This window comes from Megalops cyprinoides, chromosome 7, assembly GCF_013368585.1.
Source record: "Megalops cyprinoides isolate fMegCyp1 chromosome 7, fMegCyp1.pri, whole genome shotgun sequence".
Classification (NCBI taxonomy): Eukaryota; Metazoa; Chordata; class Actinopteri; order Elopiformes; family Megalopidae; genus Megalops; species Megalops cyprinoides.
The window spans coordinates 4,577,434-4,602,409 of NC_050589.1; the positions used below are offsets into that span (position 1 = coordinate 4,577,434).

The 24,976-nt window shown below is 42.1% G+C and overlaps 2 protein-coding genes across 2 annotated transcripts in view; both read left to right on the forward strand.

Annotated features, from left to right (window-relative positions):
- The first annotated feature begins 2,609 nt into the window (after positions 1-2,609).
- Positions 2,610-10,533, forward strand: si:ch211-251b21.1 (uncharacterized protein LOC571720 homolog). Its single transcript, XM_036532406.1, has 10 exons — positions 2,610-2,703; positions 3,700-3,782; positions 5,411-5,442; positions 5,762-5,941; positions 6,191-6,417; positions 7,221-7,318; positions 7,619-7,836; positions 8,685-8,904; positions 9,414-9,658; positions 10,020-10,533. The coding sequence occupies exons 2-10, from the start codon at positions 3,716-3,718 to the stop codon at positions 10,116-10,118; spliced, it is 1,386 nt and encodes a 461-aa protein (XP_036388299.1). The 5' UTR covers positions 2,610-2,703; positions 3,700-3,715; the 3' UTR covers positions 10,119-10,533.
- A 4,695-nt stretch (positions 10,534-15,228) lies between these two features.
- Positions 15,229-24,976, forward strand: part of LOC118780273 (MORN repeat-containing protein 1-like) — a 68,391-nt gene continuing 58,643 nt past the window's right edge. The window contains exons 1-7 of the mRNA XM_036532684.1: positions 15,229-15,301; positions 15,433-15,504; positions 16,194-16,292; positions 16,457-16,567; positions 17,023-17,113; positions 17,329-17,416; positions 22,101-22,197. Of these exons, the coding sequence (XP_036388577.1) occupies positions 15,229-15,301; positions 15,433-15,504; positions 16,194-16,292; positions 16,457-16,567; positions 17,023-17,113; positions 17,329-17,416; positions 22,101-22,197 (631 nt within the window). The remainder of the gene's footprint in view (positions 15,302-15,432; positions 15,505-16,193; positions 16,293-16,456; positions 16,568-17,022; positions 17,114-17,328; positions 17,417-22,100; positions 22,198-24,976) is intronic.

Genomic DNA, 24,976 nt, shown 5'->3' on the forward strand with positions numbered 1-24,976 from the left:
CGCAGACTGTGAATTCATAAGGCATGTGCTCATGTACTGTTTATACTTGACTGTATTACACACAGAGGGACAGAACATTGTGATTATGCCATCATGACTCCTGTGAGCTGCCCTTTTTGTTTCAAATCTCATCGCATGTTGACTAGGAATTTTTTCTCAAGGGTTTGTATTTTTTTTTTTTAATTATACTTCGATTGGGAACAAATATTGACTGTTGTCAGCGTTCAGCCAAATGATGTATGCGGTTCAGCATTGCACTCAGTCATTTTAGACGGTACTTCATGGGACGAAGCTTCTACCCGCCAAGCACGTTTCTTCAACCCCACCGTTTTGCACTGCCATGCCAGTTTCTGTGAGAAATTTTAGGGACGATATTTAAATGTAACCATATGTAATTAGAAACTCAATAAATATATATTAACTGATTTTTTTTTTTTATTTTCCCCCACATTTTATTTTGAGTTAACAGCTTCTTTCACCCGTCTGTGTTGAATGATTTAGGTGTACATTTTACATAGGGAAATGATTTTATCAATTGTATACATTTATTTCCCAGAACATGACATGCAAAAAAGCTGTATATCTTGGACTTTGTCAATGAATGTAAATGGACATGAATTGAATAAAAGTATTTAATCTTTACAGATCCTCCCTCCGGCCCTCGACATCGTCCTCTTCTGTGTTGTCAGAGTGTGCTTGTGTTTACCCTCTGTCACCCATTTCGCCCCCTCCCGGGCCAGAACAAAGACCCCCCGCTGGGGAGGGGGGAGTACGTGTGGTGCTTGTGAAGAAATGTTTGTGCACTTTAAACTGTCCGGTTTTCAAGAGGCCCCTGTTCTTTCTTGGTAACTGATATATTGGTATCATACTTTTGACAGTTTGTTTTATCCTGTTTTATCCCAGTTGTTTAATCACTCTATCGTCCAGAATGTTTCAGCTGAGAAAAAGACGTCCTGTAGGTGGTTGAGGGTTACATCATGCCACATGACTCAGACTGTTTCATATTTCACACTGTAGATACAGTTGGCTGATTGATGGTGCGTGACCGTTCTGACTCCCCTCTACTGTAATTGTGCACCAGCTGAGGAAAACTGCCAACCCTCTTCATTTGTATCCACACACAAACACACCGTTGCTCTATAGGGGGGCTCTAACATGGGGGGAGTGTGGATATAATTCATAGAAGTTATGATAAAGCTTGAAGTCATTCATCTTTGCTGTTGAGTGACACGCCAAATAACGGCTTTGGCATGCCTCGGGCTAGGGTTGCCAAGACGACGGCTGCTTGGTGTGATCTCAGTTGCCAGATCCTTCCGCAGAGCTGAAAACTTCCCTGGGCTTTTACATGCTTCACTGAGTGACAGAGATTGTCCCCCGCTGTCACTCCCACAAAAGATGTCTTCATTAGAATTCCATCGACACTCTGACTCACTTCAAATCCGTATTTATCAAAGCTGTTTAGGGTAGTTCAGCTTTCAGGCCGCAACTTGAAGTCCATTGAGTGGTGCTAACTGTGGGAATGTTGTTGTCACAGAGGTTGAAAACCCCCTGAGGACCGTAGCCAAAGGGGGGGTCTGGCTCCATTTTGGGGAAAATGGAGATTGAATTAAGTAAATAAACCAGGAAGAAGAATATCCAACCTGCATGAACTTACTTTTTTTAAACTCAGGCCCTGGCGTTGTGTCATTTTTTTTTTTTACACAATTTGATATATTTAGAATAACTCAAACAAGCTGCTAAAGAATGGTGTTGCCGTAATGGGGCTTTGTTACCTGGCACAGCATAAGGAGATCACACTGTTTCTTGTAACTGTGAATAGAACATGTCAGCTAATTGAAAAGAGGGTCATATATGTTGTCTTAGCTTAGTTTATTTGCCTGTGTCCATTGTCAGTGATCTATAGGTTAAGTAGCAGGGCATGAGATAACTCGCAGCAGATGGCGCAGTGGTGAGATGCGCTATTGGTGAAAGGCACTGCTGTCCTTGATTGAACTATTGGTGAAGAATGTTTCTGGATTTACTGTGTTTTATCAAGTACATCGGCCTCCCTCGTAAAGAGGGACATTCATTCGTTTAGGTGGGTACAGCTAGGGTAACTCCAGCATTATGCTAATGTAGCTGGTACGACTTGGACAAGACAGTAAGCACCTCCTATTTTTAACCCAAAACCATGCAGAAGAAGCCAATTTTCTTGGTAAATGAGAGATCAGATGTGGCAACTTGGACACAATGTCTCTCCTCCATAGTGACTTTCTGTAAAGGTCCTCCTTGCCCTCTTGCGGTCATAAATACATCTGTGCAGAGACAGGCGCGGAGCCTGTGGTCCTCCACACTCTTTATAACCACAATCAACAGTGCTTGAGGTACTCTCTGTTAAAGTCAGCGAGCTGGCTAGCAGCCACTGTAGCTCTTAAGGAATCACATGCTTATTGTTTGTCTGATTGTCCAACAGCTGCACTCTACATCCAAATCCCCCCCTGCACCCCACCCCACCCCGTCCTCATCCCCCAGCTCCACAGTTACACGGGGGAAGAGCTCTGCCCTCCTCCATCCTGCCCTCCAAACTGGATTCTGGGAACTTCCCACCCACTAATCCCATTGGTCCCCTGCTGCAGTTTGGGTACAGCTGGCTACATCATTTAAAATCTCCCTCTGATTCCCCCCTTGTCCAGACCACTCCGAGCCACAATCGGAAGTCCTGAGGTAAGGGGAACTTTGTTCTTTTTTGTCTGCAGCAACCCCCGAATCTTTCAGGCGTGTGATTCACGGGAACAATGGTTATGATGGCTGTTAGGGTTTACTATGAGTAACTTGTCTTTTCAGGTGCTCATTTCACTTGCATTGCATTACTTGTAGATTAAGGCAAGACACATTTGGACACTTTTTATTCTTCATGTACTGCATAAATTATAATTGCTGTACAACAATAACCAGTGGACTGCTGACTTGGCTGACTAAAGTACTTTGCTCATGTATTGTTTATTAAGCATTTTAATTGAATCAGGGGTGCATTTTTTGCTCACTGTATGTCAATTGATGGATCATTAATGAGACATGATACATTAACATGATGTGTTAATTGACAGCATGCTTAGTGTGGATTAAAATGATACTGGATTACAGTAGAGTTGGACTGCAGTTTGCATGTTATGATGAATGAATCATCAGAATTTTTACTCTTCTTTCAATTACCCAGTGAACTTTATTTTCGCTTTATTTTCCCATTGACTTCCCTTAGTACTTTGTAAAAAAAGGTATAACACTGATAAGTGTGTTTTATTGTTTTTGTGACATTCCTATACTTGAGGTATAGGACTGGTGAGGTCCATACATTGTATAGACATATTGTATAGACAACAGTGTAGTGTCAGTACAAAATGCTAAGCGTAGAATATACTGTATATACCATATACACATAGTTGATGAATAGTTCAGGTAAAAAAGACAGGCAAATGGGAAAGAACCTTGCTGCTTTACTTTCAAAGAGTTCAGACATATGTAGAGAATCCTACCACCCCTTTAAAGCAGTCAGTTCTGAACCGTGAGTTAACCTCCGGGAGTAGTGAGTGATGCTCACTTGTGTTGAGGTGTTTACTTAGGCAATGGGACTCTACATTTCATAACTGTTGAAATGTTCACTTCTGGGGTGTGGCGAGAGCTTTGCTGTGATGCTGAGGTCTTCCTATATTCTGTCGTCAGGTTCAGAGGCGAAAACATGAGGGTCGCTAAAGGACTCGTGGTGTGTGCAACAGTGCTCCTGCTGGCTGGGGTCTGTACTGCAGGTAAAGTAACCCAAGTAATGAAGTAAGAGAGAGAGAGATAACACACCTAGCAGCTAAAATGCAGGAAGATGCAACTCATAGGACCTGAGCAAGTGCTCCCTACATGGTGAAGTTTCTGAAGGAATGGAAAAGAGTCAATCTGTATGCGCCAGTGGTGTGGAAAGTGAGAGTAGAATGGAGCTGGAGTCTCAAATTGGGAAAACGGCGGTCGAGAAGTTGGCAATTTTGTTAAAAAAGAAAAACAGCTTCTTCTGTTTTGTGTATGCATGGGTGTTCCTGCTCCAGGCTGCCTGAATTAGATCCGTATATGAGGAAGGCTCCATCGGTAATGAAGCACTTGGCTGCTCCAGTCTGTAATATCCCGCTTGCAGGATGTGGCAGAAACATCACAAGGCTGTCATCGGCTGGGAGAGACTGTCAGCTGGGACTATATCAAAGAACAGAGCCGCCTCCTGTTTGGCATAAACCGTCCCGCAGTCTGATAAAGACCAGAAGGCAGCCAGCTGGAATATTAATTATAATCAATCAATTCAGCGCCACTAAACAAGAAGCCAATGTCTGGGGGAGGCTGAGAAATGACAGGAATTTTGAGGGCTTGTATGTTTGTCATGTTTTGAAAAGCGGGTTGACGTTTGTCAGGGATGGCCAATGAGACCGACGGAGCCCTGAGGGTCTTGTCTGAATGTGACTGTTTATGGCTCTTTGACTGCCCCCCCCTGCCCCGCTGCCCCAGCACCCCAACCCCCCCACCCCCCTCCCCATCCAAAAATTGGCACGCCTTGTGACACGCTGAATCAACATGCTTAAAATGGCATTGGTCACAGTTTTTTGGGCAACAAACAAATCTTAGTGTCGCAGAGAGCTTCCAACGGGTGTGGGACAGGAGACTGAGGAAAGCGAGAGGGGGCTCTTAGGGGGCTCCGGAACACGTCCCCAGCTGGCCCCGGCTTCAGCCTCGCCGCGGGGGGACGAGAAGCGCCTCAATGTGGGCCCCTGTTTACCTCTTGCTATCTCATTGTGAGCTTTTTATACACTCGTTTGAAGATTGTTGACCAAAGGGGAGAAAGGCTTCACTATAGAAAAGCCACAGGACAAGACTGCCGTTGTCTCTGCCTGGTAAATTTGGGAATTTGCCCTCCGTGGGGGCGGTGGTGGTGGAGGGGGGGGGGGTGGGGGTGGTTATCTGAACCATGACACAGAAATCATTATCCAGCAAGGATTACTTCAAACAGAATCCTCTCCTGTTGGAAAGGCAGAGAAAGGGGAGCTTGAGAAAGGCAACCATTGTGGGAAGAACTCTTAAGACCTTGTTAATGCCATTCACTTGGGCTTTCAGCACATTTGCTGTCCTCCCGACATGCTGGAGGAGATTTTCTCCCAGTCCCTCATTGGTTGACACAGAAAACAGAACACACGCCACCTTGCTATGACAATTTTAAGATGTGCTTGGCACCAACTGAAATGGATGCTGGAGCGATGTATCCCCCATAGCCTAGGACAAGGCTGACGAAAAGCCAGCATCCTAAAAACCTAAATCTCTAAGTAAGCTGAATTCAGACTGTAGAGATCCATGCTTGTTTTGAGTCATGTTCAATGTTTATTTATTTATTTATTTATTTTAATTTCAGGGCCACAGGCAATATCTGTTACCACTATTAAGGTGGGTACCTTACTGTTACTGATCGATACATCTAATTGAGTCTTGTCTTGTTAATTGTCAGACTTTGTACTTGTGTACTTGAGCATTAACAGTCATTAAAGCAAAATTATAACATGTATTCTATTCCTTAGTATGTAAAACAGCTTCAAATTAGTACTTAAGTTTGTTAGAGATATCTGTGGTGTAATGAGGTTCTTTACTGCAGTGCTTTTATACGTTTACTTTGGAAGTCACTCGAGGTAGGGGCATCTGCCAGGTAAATAAATTTAGGTAACTGTAAATGAATGTGTGATTGAAGCGTCTGTGTTCCCTGATTCAGCAAGACCCATACACCATGGCCAAAGGTTCCCAGCTGGAGGGGTTCTGCATGGATCTGCTGTCTGAGCTGGCCAAGAGAGTGGGCTTCAAGTACAACGTGCACCTGGTGAAGGACAGCACCTACGGCAGGAAGGATGAGAGCGGAAACTGGGTTGGGATGATTGGGGAGGTGGTGAGGGGGGTGAGTACAGAGGCCGCGGAGGTCAAGGGTTAGAGGCCAGGGGTCAGAGGTCAGAGCAGTGAGGGGAAATAAGATTGGCCTGCTGTTAAACCACCACCTGCCTCTTGTTTCGGTGCTGATGAGTGATTGCATGGTGTGGGGATTTTTGGATTGGATCACAGCTCCGATCAGGTGAAACGGGCGGGAGTCGCGCCGCTCAGGTGAGGGGGACAGGTGTGAAGGTGTGGGCGTGTCATGTCGTTCTTCCAGGAGGCGGACCTGGCGGTGGCCCCCCTCACCGTGACGGCGGTGCGCGAGCAGGCCGTGGAGATGACCAAGCCCTTCATGCAGACCGGCATCAGCTTCATCCTGCGTAGGGACACGGCCGCCGAGGAGCCCGGCTTCTTCAGCTTCCTCTGCCCCTTCTCCACCGAGACCTGGGTGGGGATCCTCGTGGCATACCTGGTGACGGCCATCTGCATCTGCATCGTCACCCGGTGAGCCACCAGCTCCCACAATCCCCTCTGCTCTGAGAGCTCCATCATTGGCTGGCAGTTCTGTGGGCGGACATTGTGTGAAATTCCTACTGAAGCTCCTTACTGAACTGCTAACATTAAAATGGCACAATGCCTGCTGTCGTGAGTTCAATCTCAGGGGCCATCATCCTTTTATTTCCCGTTTTACTTTTTTCTTAATTTTACTGATGAATTTTTTAGCAGGTCTGCTTTATATAAACAACATCATTAATTTGGCAGTGGAAGAAAAGAATGGAAAACATACAGTATAAATAATACAAAAAATAAAACTTGTTGCTTCAAGATAAGGTCTGTACTGATGAGCTGCAAAAGACCTGCTTGTAAGTATCTAGACAACAGACAGAACAGCTACACACCAGCAAATATAATGTCAAATTAATAACTACAATAAGGGGGGAGTTAGGATTTTTCCCATAATAATAATGATACTACTACTACTACTACTACTACTACTACTAATAATAATAATAATAATAAATGAATGAAATAATGAATGAAAGGCAATACAGCATTCTATAGTCCTTAAATAGACCCATAATCTGTGTCTCTGCATTGCTCTCCAAGTCTCTGCTCCATTGAAAACTCCCCTGTTTTTATTCCCCTTGAAAGCCGCATGCGATTCAGGCGAAGTGTAAATTAAACATACAAAGACTTTGGCAAAGCGGTCCTCACAAAGCCAGAGACCTGCCGAGACCTAATTCCAGTTAATTACGGCTGAAGGCTGTTGACCCGCGTGCCCACTCTGTGTGTGTGTGTTTGTGCAGGCTTAGCCCCCATGAGTGGGCCGAACCCCAGACGGAGGACAACAGCTTCACGCTCCTGCACAGCCTGTGGTACGCTGCTGGAGCCCTCACTCTGCAAGGTAACAATGAGCCTAGTGTGCGTGAGCAAAGCGCGGCCGCTGGCCCGTCGCCCCCGCACCGGCCCGGCCCGAAACGCCAGGAGACGGGGTTTAACAGGCTCCGCGGTTAGGAGACGGTTCACTGAGGAGCAAAATGGAGGTCTGTTCTGCATGACCTGGGAGAGGAGGGCGTGTGGAGGTGGAGGCTGGGTGAAGCTGAAATCCTGACAGACAAATCGAGGTCCTTAGAAGTGCTTAAGTATTGGTATCCCTGTCAAATGGATACTTTTCCTCCTAAGATCATTTGTATGATTGTCCCAGGTGCTGGCCCGCATCCCAAAGCCCTGTCAGGACGAGTGATCACTGCCATCTGGTGGCTGTTTGCTGTAGTGCTGCTGGCCTGCTACTTCGCCAATCTCAGCTCCATGCTGCACTCGGACAGCACACAAGTGTCCGTGAAGACCTTCGAGGACCTGGCCAATCAGGATGTCATTGAGTACGGAACAATGGGCGGTTCATCCACACTGGCCTTCTTCAAGGTGACTGGCTGAGGAAGAAATCACATCTGTGAAGTGAATGTTGGCAGTACTTTATATGTAGACTGTAGTCTGATTGTTCTCAAATCCTTTTAATAACGTAATTCCTCTCTATAGTTTTTAGCCAAAGCCTATACAGAACAAACAAGATCAACTCAACTCTTCTATCAACTCTGTATAGCACAGACTACAGCACAGCATCTTCATCATTATCATTGTCATCATAATCATGACTACATAAGAGCATAAGTGTATATGACATTTACCTGTGACCTGTTCTGCTGACAGAACTAATCTTAAAATAGCTTAGTCCAGTTTATGAATCCCTTCTTAAAATCCTCCTCTTCTGATATAGGTACTATTTGCTAAATATCCCAGCATTCTATGTGCCTACTTATAGCTTCAGCACAATGTTCAGAACCAGATAGACTTGCGTCATTGACGACACTCAAGTCTCTTTCTTGATGCACACATGATATAGTTGTACCTCCCATAAAATAATCAAATCAAAATTGCTACATTTGGCAATGTTCAGCTTGTTCAAGGTGCCTGGAGCTTGTTTGAAACTTCTTGAATCTCTTTAGTAGCTTTGAAACTGTTACCCTCACCTCTTAGTTTAATAGCATTGCCAAATTTAGCAAATATGCTTCTAATGTCTTTATCAGTGCCTTTCATTTGAGGAACAGCAGAGGTCCTAACACTCATCCATGAGGAACTTCACATCCCACAACTCCTTTCTCAGACAAAATACTTCTTATCATTACTCTTTCATAATTAAGCAAAATCATAAGGAATACATGTATACAGCCGTTTTCATGGAGGGTACCCACTGCCTTCTGCCTCTGTTGCAGAATTCCAACAACCCAGCTTATCGCAGGATCTATGAGCACATGGAGCGCAGGAAGAGTTACGTGGCGAATATGGAGGAGGGCGTCCGAAGGGCTCAGGAGGGGAACTTTGCCTTCATCGGGGAGTCGGTGTCTCTGGACCTGGCCGTGGCGCGCTACTGCAACCTGATGCGAGGTCACGAGGTCATAGGCATGCGAGGGTACAGCATCGCGGCCCCTCTAGGTGAGCCTCCCATGGGGCGGCCAGACGTCTCTGTAATCCACCAAGCCTCGGCACTACATTACATTACAGTCGCATTACGGTCTTATCCGGAGCGACTTACACAGGTCTATTACACAATTTTATCTATGTATACAGTTGGATATTTACTAAGGCAAATCTGGGTTAAGCACCTTGCCCAAGGGTACAGCAGCAGTGCCCCAGTGGGGAATCGAACCAGCAGCCTTTCGGTTACGTGCTCTGCTCCTCACCACTACGCCACACTGCTGCGGCTTGTTTCAGTTTTTTGTAATAGTTGTGTACTTGCTCCTTGGACTGCCTCAAATCTCACTCTCGTATCTGGAGGTTGAAGCTTGTGAGTCAGTACACCTGCAATGTAACCGTGAAGGACTGTATACCTGTTTGATCTGTCTAGTTAGATGTATCTAGTTGCTTTATTGACTGGTTGGTTTATGGATTGTTCGATTGGTTGGACTGGCTGACTGATCGGCTGCTTTGGTCCTGTCAACAAGGCTCTCCTCTGGTGAAGAACCTGAGCGTAGCCATCCTACAGCTGAGCGAGTCTGGGGAACTGGATTTTCTGCACAATAAGTGGTGGGCTAGCAGCTGTGTGGCGGAGGGGGTCAAGGCCTCACCTCTAAAGCCCCACAGCCTCAAGGGCATGTTCCTGGTGCTGGCCTTGGGTCTGGGCTTGGGCGTCCTGCTGGCCCTGTTGGAGCTCGCCTCCCAGTCCCGCAGCAACGCCAAGGAGCAGAAGGTGAGCGAACACACCTATACCTACTGCAACTACCACGGTGTGCACACACTGAAACATGCACTTGTACACCCACACACACACACACACACACACAGACTACTGCCAATCATAAACCGCAAAGTGAGCACTAACAGGAAGTTGCTTTTAGTAGGACACTATGAAAACTGCTGCTATTGTAACAAACCCATATTTCTGATTTTCGATAAGCAGGGCTCTCATAGTTTACCTCATTTGTCATTTCAGTGGATGTACGAGAAAAGCAAACTAACTTATGTACTAAATATAGATTTAATTACAACTGAGTAGATAAAATGAGTATTCTGGCTGAGTTATCCTCAGTGACTTTTCCTCTTCTCCACAGAAATCATGTTGCACAGTGCTGTCTGCGGAGCTAAGCCAGCGTTTGGGGAGCAGAAATGAGGAGAAAACTACAGAAACGTCAGAGAAAAGCAAAGTTTAAAGAAGGCCTCTCACTGACCTTAACATTTCAGGCCCACGACAGCAAGAGTTTGGTAGGGAAATTAACTAATGTTGACAGGAAAATAAGCTCATGACCAAGGAGTCGTCATTGTCTCTTACAAGCAGGTGCCGTTCAATAGAACAGAGAAAGTCTTTACATTTGACACGCAAGCATTCCTTAAGAAACAGAGAATTGTTCCTAACTTACTGAAGAGCTGTGTAGTCCTCTCTGCAGTCCGTGTATTTTCATATTTTTATTGGATGACTTCTAGGTAACTAAGGTTTTTATAGGATTCTTTGAAACTAATATGCACTAAGCTGTTTCTCTGGTTTATTAGATATATACTACTGTATTCCTCACCTTCACTCTAACCACTAACCATATTCTGCTGGCGAAATAAAATCTCACCCCTTCACAGATGTTTACTTTCAGTCCTTTTTTTGAGATTTAAAGAAAGAGTTTAAAGAAAGTTCCAGTGTGTCATAAATCACTGTTAACCCCTATATAATTTGACATCAAAGTAAATAAAAGCATTGACCGTACATTACATGTACCATATATTACTGTAGGCTGTCTTAGATCAAGACAGAACAAGCTCCTCAAAAGAGCTCAGGACATGGACTGATGGGAGAAATGCAATGAAATCAGAATGTGAAGTGCAGATACAGAAACGCATGTTGAATCCAGTTTCACTGTTAATGGTAAATGCTACACATATTGGAAGTGTGTTTTGTGGCTGAGCAGAGGCCTGTGTGTCCACTTGAATTCTCCCAAATGACAGTTGCACAATGCCGTTCCATGCCGCTGGCTTCTCTGAAGAAACGCTCCACATGTGGTAACTGCTGGACTTCCCCTGTAATCCCCAGCGCTAATGACCATCTCCACAATCAGCTCCTGGCATCCTGGGTAGTATTAACCTGGCACAGTTCATTTTCGTAGTGTTGTTTGAATTAATGAAAAGTATAATATGAGCAGACAGTATGACAACAGTAAAAAAAATTGCAAGGGTTAAAATACTGAGACAGTTTCAATTTGTACATGAAAATTGCAGAGAAACTTGTAGATCTGACACTTGAGCTAAAAGTAGTTTTTATACACCTCTGTGTGCATTAACCGTTCATAATAGCTGATCCAAGGCTTTTAAAAATGCCACTTTCAGACTTACAAAAACAAATTACACAGCCAAAATCCATTATAATGAGGATGTTACACTGCAGTTTGATCTCGCTATGATCTGTCAATAATTTCTTAACTGTCAATGCATCCTTTTCATAGTATTAAAAACCAAGTAAGTTAAAGCGAAAAAAGGAACATAGAAAACAAACTATCTATCTATCTATCTATCTATCTATCTATCTGTCTGTCTGTCTGTCTGTCTGTCTATATGTCTATCTCTCTGTCCCTCCATCCATCTGTCCTTCTATCTATTCATAATTTTTTTTTAAAAAAAGCTAGTCAAATAATCTATGTATAGTGCGTATTTTACTGGGCAAAAAGGGTAAATATCCAGGAAGGCTGCATTAAGATGGCTTCAGTTAGGGGAGAATGCAGGGGATGATGAGCAGTGGCATGCTAATGGAGTCCCTGATGCGTCACGTGGAAAGTCCAACAGCAGCGGGGATAAGGGAGACTCGCCTGATGAAAGAGTCGATGGGACCGGCGTTCAGCAGAAATGAGCCGAGGGCAAAGCGGAAGAGGGAGCAGTACGAGAGGAGAGAGGTAGAAATTCCCCTGCTCAAAAGGGGCAGCATGGGTGGGAAGGTCAGCCAGGCTGCATTGACGTGTGGATGTACAGGGATATTGCATTTGCCTCCCCCAGAGGGTGCAGAGGCCAGTGTGGTAAGATCATCTTAATTAGTACATCTGGTAATAATCAAAGTTTTAAAAAAAATGTGAATGAATGGTTAGAAATATTGTTTGGTATAGACCATGGTTCCATTTCTGGTGGATAAAATTGGAGAGAAATATTGTATAGGGTCTACAGTGTAACACTAAGGCTGCCAAATTATTACTGTTTTTTACATCTTAGAACACTTTCCTGGGCCTGAATTTCACTGCCAGTTGGGATAAGGAGGCTATGCTGGCTTGTAATCCATGTGTTACAATTTTAGTGATCTTGTAAAGAAATGGGTAACGACTCAGAAAAACCATATTCTTTTATAAAATTCACAGTGACGATGTCCCTAGGCTTGTTGCTGTATGGTAACATTCGAAAAATGTAAACCTAAGTCTCTGACAAAATGCATTAGGAGTGAGCTTTCTTAGGTTCACTAAACAAATGTTCGTGATTTTTCATACAGCACGTTTTTAATTTCTCTCAACATGACTCTTTCTTTCCTTGGAGAAAGAAAATAAATGTGGATTAAAAAGAGCCACCGTGATTATGACAGAGAAAGCGTCTGCAGTTGGGGAGGATTTGGCAGGTGGCAGCAAGCTCCACTTTTTGTAAGCTGTCATGTGAACTTCTGATTTGCAGAGCTTGTTACACAGCAAGGAGTTTGGAGAATGGAGACAGGAATCCAAGAATGTTTCCATGGAAACACCATCATCACTGCAGAAAAAAATGTTCACGTGAATAACTATCCATTGTCGTTTTCTTGTTACACAATGTTCCCTCAATAGACAGCTTCCAGATGGTCTCCACGCGCTCCACGTAGAAGCTGATTACACATGACCAAATCTTTTCTGATAGAGAAACATTTTGATTTTGACAAAAGAATTGCAGTCTGGCACTTGGCAAATGGTGTCCATCCATTTCAGTTTTGTTTAATTTGCAGCCTAGCATCCTTGTTAGGGTGGCTAAAGTGCTGTTGTGTGATGAAAATAAATGAATAGAATTGAGCTAATGAAGTCTTGCCTGAACTGAATCTTCTCTCAGACAGTCATTCTCTCCACCACTGATCAGTACTGTCATTGTATCATCACTCATTTATGTTACATACATTTTGTCATTTAGTGGATGCTCTTATCCGGTGTACTTCCAATGTACAAATACAAAGTGCATTTAACAAAACAGCATGAAATGGGGGAAGAAACCAGGACACATGATTCAACACATCAAGTAATACATGGCATCGCCAATAATATAATAATGAAAAAACTACAAAAAAAACCTACAAACAACAAAACTGCAATATATAAAAATTACATAAAAGGAAAAAAAGATCACTCTAGGGTAGGGGAAATGAGGTACAGTTTGAAGAGGTGTGTCTGTTAATATAAAACATGCAACCAACAGTCCTCTATTGCGAGGATCCTAATTTTCTTTAGACTCCACTCGTGGCTTTGCTTAATTTTCACCTTTGCAGTTATCAATATTCATAAGCATATGGAGAGTATCTCTCTTTGCTCGCTGCCGGAGTACCCCAAGGCTCTGTTTTGCGTCCTCTACTTTTTTTTTTTTTTTGTCTTTACACCCACTACCTGGGTGTTTGCACTTTTTGCCACAACTTTGCAGTCATTTCTTACTTTCCCTCCTCCTATAGCAATCCCATTGTTTCTACTTGTTTTTTATGAGGCATCTTGCTCTGAATATATTCTCACCATTGAAAAACTTTCAGATCTGACCTCATTTCTTTCCATCCCTGCATCATGGAGACTGCTCCATCTCCTTTCTGTAGGCTATCACTGTGTGCTAGTCCTCCCTGTCCTTCCCTCAACATATGTCCAAAAGGTTTCCTCTCATGCCTTTTCTTAAACAGTACAGCTGCATACATATATATATATATATATATATATATATATATATATATATATATATATAAAAAGTGCTTAGCTATCCTTTGGTTATTTCTCACCTTGATTAATTGTTGTTGAAGCCACTCAACCTTGTTCCGTGAGGACTGCAGTGTATATAAGCTTTTGTTCCAGCCAGGCCCTTAACCACCTGATTCAACTAACCTTTTAGCACAGAATACCACTTCTGAGGGCTTTTATACACCAAAGATGGAATCACACAGCAGGCATGGTGGATTTCAGTATTACACACAAAAGAAAACTGAGTTTATTAATACCTCCAGTCACATTAAGCAATGCTATACTTCGGAGAAAAAACCCTAACACTGTAAATAAATAAAGCAACAGTTTGCCTGAATGGACCTTTCGATATTGCTATTATTAAATATAAACAATTACAACTGGTGTTTACATATCTTGCTATAATTACTTCCACAGCACCACTTTCTCACACAATCACACGTATGCACACAAGTAAATAGCTAGCCAGCCAGCTAACATGCAACAATTCATGTTTGATAGCTGACATTGTTGCCTGGGATATGACATTATTTTTGTCATGAAGGGCCAACTGACACTGGCAAGCTTACATTAATTCTGCTCTTCTCTCTGGAATACATTGCATATGCTCCAAGTTAGCCTGACACCCAGATTTATGCTCATATAAATTTCTAATTTCATCTCTTTGATTTGAAACATAAAATTGGCTGCTTTCATTAACAGATACAATAATCTAGTAGTTTACAGAAAAGAGATACTGAGAAAAATGTAAATAAGCAACACATGCGTACATGGACTGTAACTTGTGCAATCTCATGTTGGCACACATGTTGGTCTCACACACGCCTCCATTCTGGGGGAAAAAAAATACTCTGTACACAGACACACACACAGTATGAGTTCACACCCTCCAACACACATTCTATCAAATTAATGCGCAGATTCTGTTTTAATTACACTCTAACACAAACTATCGCATGAATGCCCAAACACCTCATACACATACTGACTCAACACACCCCTTACAGACACTCACACGTACAGACGCTCATGCACACCCACATTAACAAGCACACATGTTCACCCACACAATGACACAAATACATAGACACCCCATCTCAGTGAAACTGTACTATTAACCCTTACCGTTAATTGTTGAATATCTAACCGTTTAATCCTTTATTCTGGAACATCTCAACGTCGCAACCTACTGTCCTCGCCTGGCCACTAAACCCTTTCCTGCTATACAACTGTGTACTGTTTTTTACAGTAATTAATTGTAATTAGTGCTTCAGCACGCAAAGAAACGCCACTTTCGCGTTTTGCCCTTGTTTCTATGGCATTCTGTTGCTAGGGACGCATTGCCAGGAGCAAGATGGCTACCGTCAAACATCAGCAAAGGAACACTCGCCACTACTTTGGACAAGTGAAGAACCTTGTCCGAGACGGTAATTTAGAGTGAAGTTTCAAATGTGCACTTACGAACACATACACTGGTTCTATGGTATTACAAAAACGTGGCAAAGATTTTGCCACTGTAAATGCAAAAACGTTCTGAATGTCCTATTTGTTTCCCTAGGATTCGGTGTGTACGTGTATCCAAATGAGTTCTTTCGCTATGAAGGCGAATGGAAGATGGGGAAAAAACATGGTACGACTGTTTTAAATGTATATCGCTATCCAGTATACTATAATAGACAGTAGCGCACAAAGACGACTGGCCAGGTTATAGCGGTAGTACTGTAGCTTTTGCTGTAGCTTGCTTGCAAGGTATGGTGCAGACACTAACTAAAGCAATGAATGACTGAACTCGCTTTATAAACCAGTCTGTTTGAAGACCTTGTACTAGTTTGTCCACCGAGCTGTCAAAGAAAAAAATGTAGGATGAATGGATTGATTAAGTGAATATAGTTTTTTAAACAATGGCTAATTAGCTATGGATGTAAAAGACGACCCAAGACATTTATCTGATGGTTATGAATGCGTTGCGTCTAGTTCCTACAGAATGCATTCGCCAGCGTTTGGCTACTTCTTGGTGTCAGTCAGCACCTCAGTTTAAGGGCGGACCCAATATTTTCCTTTGAAAACCACAATGAAACATGATTTAACTACATTTTTAACAACATAAAACATAATTTAAACTGGAAGAGACTACATTTTACAGTCATTTGATTGTCGAGTTGTTGTGTGTTGGCTAACTGCAGAGTGAATGAATTATGCGAATCACTTACTTATCTGTAGTCAATTAGGAATAATGAGTTCTGAGTTTAGCGAATCTAATTTAATATATAAATGAATATATAAATATAATCTAACTGAATCTTATTACTGTTGTGGCAGGACATGGCAAACTTATGATGAAAGATGGAAGTTTCTATGAGGGCGAATTTGCCAACGGGGAAATGGAAGGGAATGGGTTAAGATACTGGGCACGAACAGGTAGGCTGTGGTTGAAGTCCCCTGAACAGGTGACACGCACAAATAAACGACATTGCAGCCCTTGTAATGCAGTTGTTTTTGTTCGCATGTCTTTATTCTCTCAAAAGAAATTTCTTTTTTCTCTCTCTTTCTTCTTCATTTGTGTATGACACCATTGCTTTCAGGTGACTCCTATTCTGGTCAGTTCAGCAACGGTGAGCTCCACGGCCACGGAGTGATGCAGTATGCCAATGGAGAGAGGTTTGAAGGAGAATACTCCTACGGCCTGAGAGATGGTATACCAAATGTTATTGACTTTCTTTAATGTATTTTAGTAGTAACTTGCCTGCTACAAACAAGTAAAACTGGTATTCATATTTATTTTAAGAGGTTGTTAGGATGCCTCTAGACTGTGACCTGAGTGTTTCAGTTTCTCCTTCACCATCTGTGTTCACATAAGTAGCAGTGTGCTGTTGTATTGAGGGACAGAGTTTTAACCAGAAGGTTGCAGGATTGAAACCTACTTGGGCACAGCTGTTGTACCCTAGATACTCATAACAATGTTGTACCCTAGATACCCTTCACAAACTTTACTCCGTAAAAATCTAGTTGTATAAATGAGGAATACGCAAATCTTAAGCTGTCTTGAATGAAGGCATTTGCTAAACACTTGATGCAATTAAAATAGCAGTAATGCTTTTCTTGACTTGACAAGAAATTAACCTACTCTTGGGTCAATTTTGTTTTTTAGGACATGGATTCTTCCTAGATAAAGAGGGGAGTACATATGAGGGCGCCTTTCATGAAAATAAGAAACACGGAGAAGGACTTATGAATTACAGGTACAAATTAAAAGAGTCTGGGGATGTGTTTTTTTATAGTTTGTAGTTATGTGCTGTTGCTGAAAACATAGCTGAGCAGTGAGTGTGTATATTTGTAATCTGATTTTTAAAATGTGCTGTAAATTGCTTAGGTTAACATTTTAGATTATTGAGTGAGGGACCTTTTCCGGTGAGGAATTAGTCTACTGATAGTTTTCTTTCGCCCAACCACCAAGGAATGGGGACCAGTATGAAGGAGACTGGCTGCTCGATCAAAGACAAGGCCACGGAGTGATGCGCTTTGTGGATGGCTCAATTTATGAGGTTTGTGGGCACATTGTGGAAATGTTATCTATTTCATTTTGAAAATTAGTAAAGTCAATGACTCGATACTGTTTCAGAATCCTTTTGGAGGTGTGTTCGATGGCAGTGTTGTGAGTACATTCGAAGGGCAATGTAGTGCATTAAAACCTTCCCCTTTTGTATTCACTGCACAGGTAGTCAGTATCATGCAGGCAGATGCTGTTTCTGTAAATCATTCACATTATGCTGCTGTGTCTTTTTCAAGTTCTTGGGCAAGGCCCTTAGTAGTTTTTTTTTTTGCATTAGTTCAATAGCGTTTTGATTGCTATTATGTAGTCCACCACTAGATGGAGAAGTTGCATTGGGGATTTTCATGACTTCAACCCAGAGAGCCAAAAAAAAAAAAAAAAAAGTTTTCACGCTGTTCTAATTGAAGTACAGGTAAATTGCACAGAAGAAAACATAGATGCACCGCAGTGAGTATTAAGGTGGGATTTCTATAGTGCTAGTTCTGAGGGATGTTAATAACTATGGCAATAATGATGATTATTTAAAACTGTATTTTGTTCAGCCATAGTAAGTCCCTTTTGCCCCTCCGCTTTTCCGCATGACTGAAAAAAGCAAAGTATTACAGGGACTGCAGCACATTGTAATTTTTTTTTTTGCTTTATAGCATCAGGCGCAGAAACTTAATTGGTAACAGCAATGGGCTCTTATAAGCCAATAAATTGAATTTTGAATACTGTCCATATCTTTCAAATCATTAAAGACTGCAGTGGATTGGGACCACTTGATCTTGGGACAGCTTGTAGCTGAAATATAAATAAAGCCAGCTGATGACTCGGGAAAAAGTAATGGAAAGATAAACCAAATAGAAATTATGCATAGGTCAATAAGTCCATGTAGGCCTAAGCGCTTTGTTCAACCTACTGAGCACACCCAAGGTTTATAAAGTTTATAAAGGTTTATAAAGGTTTATTAAGAACTGGTACATCAGACCACACTTTCCCAGACTTTATGTTCTTACAGTGCAGAGCCATCCAAGGTCCCTATCACAGAGGTCTGACCTGTAAAAAATATTAACATATCATACATAGCCATATCACAAAATTTTTTTCAGGAAAGTGATATGGGCCTTGTCAAAAGTTGTGCTGATATCATATAGAATTACCCAACTCTTATTGGTTTAGCTTAGTAAAACCTGGTTTAGTGTTTAGTGGACTAAGGAAGGTTCTGTTGGATGGAATCATATTTGTATTTACTATATGGCAGTGCAGTCTAATGTATTCAAAGTGCAAAAGACCACAGATATTACACATTTCTGTATTATTTGTAGGTCTGTCTTGTATAATATGTTCTATACCACTGTGATCATGTTACAATAGTAGACCAGAGGCCAGAAAGAGAGCAGAGAAAGTGCCATGCTTAATGCATTTATAATTAATCTAAAATTATATTACAAGCTGAATCGTGTCAGCATGTATTTGAAATTAAGATTCCAGGCTTTTTTAGATGGTAATTCAAAGTTGAGCTAAGTGTAAGGAAGTGTGCTGTTCATGAGAGCGTACTTACTACCATGCGGTAATTGATGTATAATTAAAAGCATAATGGCACCTAATTTATAGGGTTGGGTTGAAAAAAAATGCCATGCCTTTTGTGGAAAGAGCGCAGTCTGTGACAGAAAAGGGATGCGGCAGAGTCTCCTCATTTCCTTCAGAGAGAAATATCCTCTGATTACTGTGGGCTGAACCTGAACTTGGCATTCAGAGGCTGGACGTGCATTGATTGGTACTAGCAGTGACTACAGCGTTACCACGTGCTGTCGAGCAGATGAGGGAAGACACAGGTCAGTCGATGGGCTACCACCTCCCCCTCTCCGCTGAGTTCAACAGGCTCACATTCCTAGCTGGGTCTAACTGTGTAGCAGGTTACTGCCGGGGTAAATTGATATGTCCTTTGCCTTACTCAAGCGGCAGTAAATTCGGCATTCAAGAAGGTCGAGGATAAACCTCAGTCCAGCTCTGACAGCCATTAAAAGATCATTTAAGTGATCGTTTCTCTGTTCTTCTAAAGGCCTTGGATTAGCTGACTTGATTTGACTAGGTTTTTTTAAAGGTGGATGGGAAGTTGTTTAGCTGTGTGAATTTGCTTGGTGTGCCCATTCACAGTGAGAGATGCAGAAAATGCTTTTGTACCCTCCGTTGATGTGTTTGGTGTCCTGTGTCCAAAAAGGAACACCTGTTTTTTCCTACTGGTGTTGATCCCTCATACCTACGTTTATTTGTAGGAAAGAAGGGAAACCTAGAGGCGTTAGTCAGACATGTGTTACTTTTGGACCACAGCAGCGTTCATCCAGAGAACAAACCCAAGAACACTGAGACAGAGTCCTATTACAGATACATAAGAACTGCTTTCTGCTTTTCTCCTGAACCCTCCCTGTCGAGAACAACACCCAGTTTCCCAGAATGATTCCCAACGCAATTAACTGAAGATCACATTCAATTGATTCCACGAGAAAGGTGAAAATTAGGGCAGTCGGTCTGTTAATATTTTTTAGTTAGATTGATTTTTCATAATTACCCCTTATTGCATGACGTCATACAACGCAACACATTCCATTGAAAAACAATGGACTATCAGACAGGATTAACGAAAGTGACCTCTTTCTGTTCCTGTGGTCGCCGTTAGTCAATCTGCAGAGTCACTGTCTATAACAAGGCCTGCCCTCCATCAAGCTTCGGAGATGCTTCATCTCCCTGACAGCACAAGGATCAATATCTTACTGAAATTGATTTTCATTCTTTCCTCAGAGCTCTGCAAAAAAAAAAAAAAAAAAAGGCTCTGCTTTACTGTCCAATATGTCTTTTCAGGACGTGCACAGAGCAGGTACGGTGGAAAGGGTGGTGAAATCGGCATCCCGTTAAGTGATCCCCGCACTGCAGAAGGCTCAGAGAGCGCCTTGCAGTGACAGCCTATCGATAGCCTTTCAGGTGTCGAAGCCACGCATTAGGCCTGTCAAAATATAAATCACTGCAGCAGACACTGAATTATGCAGGATTATTAGGCTTGCTGTTCAAAGTGACGCACTGGATAAAGCTCGGAGTCAGTGGCTTAAGAGTTGACGTCTGAGAAATGCAGAGCTGAGAGCCGATGCCATTCTTTTAGGTTTTAATTAGGTTTCGAAAAAACCCCCAAATATACATATATACACACACACAAACATACACCGTGTATTTATTATATATAATATATATAATGATGACATGGACAGAGGCTCTTTTGAGAAAGGAAATGTATGCAAAAAAAAATGACTTGCTGATTGTTGCGTGTGTATCTGTTTCACACCAGCGTGCTACTTTCGCGGTGTTTGAACGACCTTCAGCGCCAAAGTAATGTGAGCGATTACAATCATTACAGGTTTCATACCGAGAACGTGATTGAAATTATTTTAAAATTTGGTACATGTTTAAAAATGTATGAGCATGAAGAAAAAAAATGTGTCTGTTTCATTTTAGAAAGCAGTCTAGCACCCCTGCCCCCCCCCCCCCCCCCTCCCTGAACAGTGGCCTAGTTTTCCACAGCAGATTTTTGCCCTCTCCTCAGCCATAGGCTCCTTGATGTGATCAGGATTAGAAATTCAAATTGTCCGTGTCACCACTTTGAAGTATTGGTTGAGGGTTTTGAGTCTGGGACCCTGTGGATATGCCAGCGAACCCCGCTCATTGATCCTGCTAAATATGTTTGACTTCCCGATTTTGCCGTTTAAAATGTATGGCTCTCGGCAGCTCCTGTGTGGAACGGCTCTGCAGCTGCAAATTCTAATCAGCATAAATCACACACTAACGCACTTTAGGTTTTCCTGGAAAAACAACTGCATGTGTGCATATTCATGTGTGCATATATATATATATATATATATATATATATATATATATATATATATATATATATACACACATACATATATACATACATGTGTATGCGAGTGAGTGTGTGTGGTATTGCTTCTGTTTTTTTTTATATACTGTTACAGTATAATGTTGTTTTTTCATTATAATCCTGGCTGTTCATTTAGATCCACTGATGTGTTTGCCTATGAGAAGTGTAGATCATCAGTTTGATTGGCATTTCAGGCCCTTGCCTTAGTGCTAATTGGAATGGGCGTAATCTACGTCTGTTATTGCCTGACGTATCAGCTTATTGATCCTTTCTACCCTGCGGAGCATCTCTTGAGTGTGATTGATGAACGATTTGTAGTCTAACTTTATGGATCCACTAACGATCATATTGATTTGATATCATTATTCCTTGTAGGTATGAAAATATTGGATACAACGTGGACCGCTGTAGTTGCATGGATTTTGATAAGCATTTCATATTACATATGTATCTATAGGCAGCTGGTGGGCACTATTCACTTGTTTAATTGCTTTTTATGCATATAAAGGACAGTTGGTATCACATGAATTTGAGATATCATCTGAATATCATGATTTAAAGGCTTGTTTTCCAAAGGAACATTTCTGCTCTTATGCGTCTCGATTTTGCCCAACTTATTCTGTGCATCCTTACTTTTGCCTATTGTGCGGCCTCCTTATACATATTCAGCTGTTCTTTTTTTTGCTGTAAAGGAAATGATAATTACACTGCTCCATTGCTAGAGTTTGTTCTCTCCGGTCACAATACAGTGTTCAACTTCTGACAGGGTCAATGGAGGAATAACCTCTTTAATGGCCAGGGGACACTTATACACTGCTCTGGGGTCATCTACGAAGGCACATGGACAAATGGGAGGCCGTCTGGTGAGTACGCACCGATTTCTCAGACTGTATAGCTGCAAGAGACCAGGTTCCACCCCTGCAGAGTCTACCAGCAATATGAACAGGCTTTGTTGTCATGGCAATGCCAGAGAATACAATAGCTGCTATCTACAGAGAGAGAGCGAGAAAGAGAGAGAGAGAGGGGGAGAGGGAAAAAAACACATCTGTGACTAATATTATAGACATCATACCTGTTTTTTTCAATGTCCAATTTCTTTCTAAAGCAGATACTGTTTTTTAAAACAGTTTCTGTTGTAATTAACATGTATTGGATCATAAAGTAAAGCATTGCCATACTTTAAGAATCTTTAATTGAAGTTATTTAGTTACTAAAATCCAAGTTTAAAGACAAACATGGGCATGATTTTGTTAGATGACTGCTGTGATATAATGGCTTGGTTTGCATTATAATATTTTCTTTATAATCAATGTGTTGTTTGAATGTGTTCTCTTCTGAAAATTGTGATCTGTGCATCTGTCTGTGTTCGAAATGTTTAATGTGAATGCTCGGCAGAATCAAGTCACTAGTACTTCTCTATCACTGGCATTAAAAACATTAATGAAAATCATATTTTACCCATTTCTGTGCACATGGCACATGCATATGAAAATCTACAAATGCAAAATCTACAGATTCTGCTTCCCAAAAGCACATGCAGTTAACGTGCATCAAAAATGTGGTGCTTTTAGTGGTATCCTAGTTGGAATGCGTGTGAAAGCTACACTTTTCTTGCGTCATCATTATTTTCTCTCCTTAACATTACTTGGCCGAGCATCGAAGGTGCTGAGACAGCCCGTTGGCTTTGTTCTGATTGTTAATGACAACTGCAGCTCTCTTGCCATTTTCTTCAGAAACTTGACAGATTTGGCAGGATTGCACAGGGTTGCACAGGGCAATATATACATGTATATGCTGTATGTATTATTCATATATATATACTACTGCTAGTACTCAGCCATTAAAATAATATAACCACCTAACCATCTTTAAGCTACCATGCTCGACAGTGCAGTTATTTACCTACTGTCAGCCACAATATGAACTACAAGAACTGTGCCACTATTCTGTACATTTCACCTGCCAACGAAGTTCAATAAATGACTTCATCATTCTGGTTATTCTTGTTCTTTATTCATAATATTCCTTTAGAGATGACCCAGCCTGAAATGAGGCCTGGGACATGCATGCTGCTCTCCGCACACTTGTGGGTGTTTAAAATATTAACTAGGACAGGCTGTTTGTTGTACAGTCCCCCATGAACACCGCGGGGGATGACACCGGGGTGCACCTCGGCTGTGACCTAGACCCCCTCTGTCATTTATTGATGTCTGCAGATGTGGCCGCATAGTAATGGCACTATCTGCTTCAGTACAGGCTTATAAATCACACAGGGGGCTTCATATTGCATTATTGATGGTCCCAGGGGAGGCATGAAAGTGTGCCTGCGCGCGCCGAGGGGGGAGAGGCGGAACGCTCCCTGTTTTAGCACATTCCGGAATGTTGTGGCTTCCAGAGACGTCCACGGGTTGGACAGACAGGCCGAGAGGGCCGGCCGCTGTCGGGCCGAGACCTTGACAGGTTGAAGGAAGAAGGGGGCACGTGGAGAGAGAGCACCACAGTGTTGTCCTCAGGGAAGGAGTGATCTGCTGCCTAAGCAACCGTACAGTCTCTGCGCCTGTCAGGGCCGGAACCTTTGACGATGATGGTGGTTTGGGGCGCAGGGGGGCGGTTGGTGGGGGGTGGTGGTGATGGGGGAGGGGGGGGGGGGGGTGTTGGGTTTGGTGTTTGGTGAAAAAGATGTCACATGACTTCCACCAAGGTATTTCTCTTGTGGATGGAGGATGGGTTGCGTGCGTCTGCTGTGGAGTGTCTGTGCTTGATTTATTTCAACAAGCACAGACCTGACAGGGGTGTAAACTGTATTGATTAGAATTCCCATGGGTGTGGCATCTGCTAGCTCATTTGTATAATGCTCTCAGCCAACTTGGAGCCACCATATCCATATATATTGATTCAGTCCTTATTTATTATAATCCTTTTTACTGCCAGCTTTCAGATAATCATCTGCGTTGGTGATGCAGATGTACCTCTGTTGGCAGGTGGCAGTGCCAGTGTTAAACTGTGGTGAGGATTTTGTGCATTGTTTATTGCATACGTTAGGCGTGAGTCATGCTGATCGCATGCCCAGAGTCTGCAGATGCTGTCCATTGGGTGCACTCTGTCATAAAAGCTATGCAAGCATCCTGATAACTTTTTAAGCTTACATACAAGTTTAATGTGCAAGGGTGCAGGTCCATGGACAAACCCATAAAAGCCAAGGAATTATAATCAGCCTGATTGACTTGAATAAGTGGATATACCGTAACTTTACGTATGCAATTAATGTACTATAAACTTTTTTTTTTCTCAAACTCTCAATGTGCTAGGGACATAGATATTAGATTTAAAATGTATGTCACATATTCAGATTATGTGGTATCAAAAACTAATGGAAAACGAAGCAATTTTTATGTTTAACCAGATTAATGTAACACTGTGTATCCACATCATATTACTTATTAATATAATCCTCAATATTTTAGCAGTTTTATTTTTGGGAGACATTCACTGTGTTTTTCTATTCCTCTTGTTCTTACAGTATTAGTCTAAATGAACTCATAATGATGTCAAAACCCAAAGAGTCTGTACACTCACAGTGACAGAGCTCAGGGTAAACGGATAACCACGAGAAAAAGGTGAAATATCTGGAGTGGAATCGAT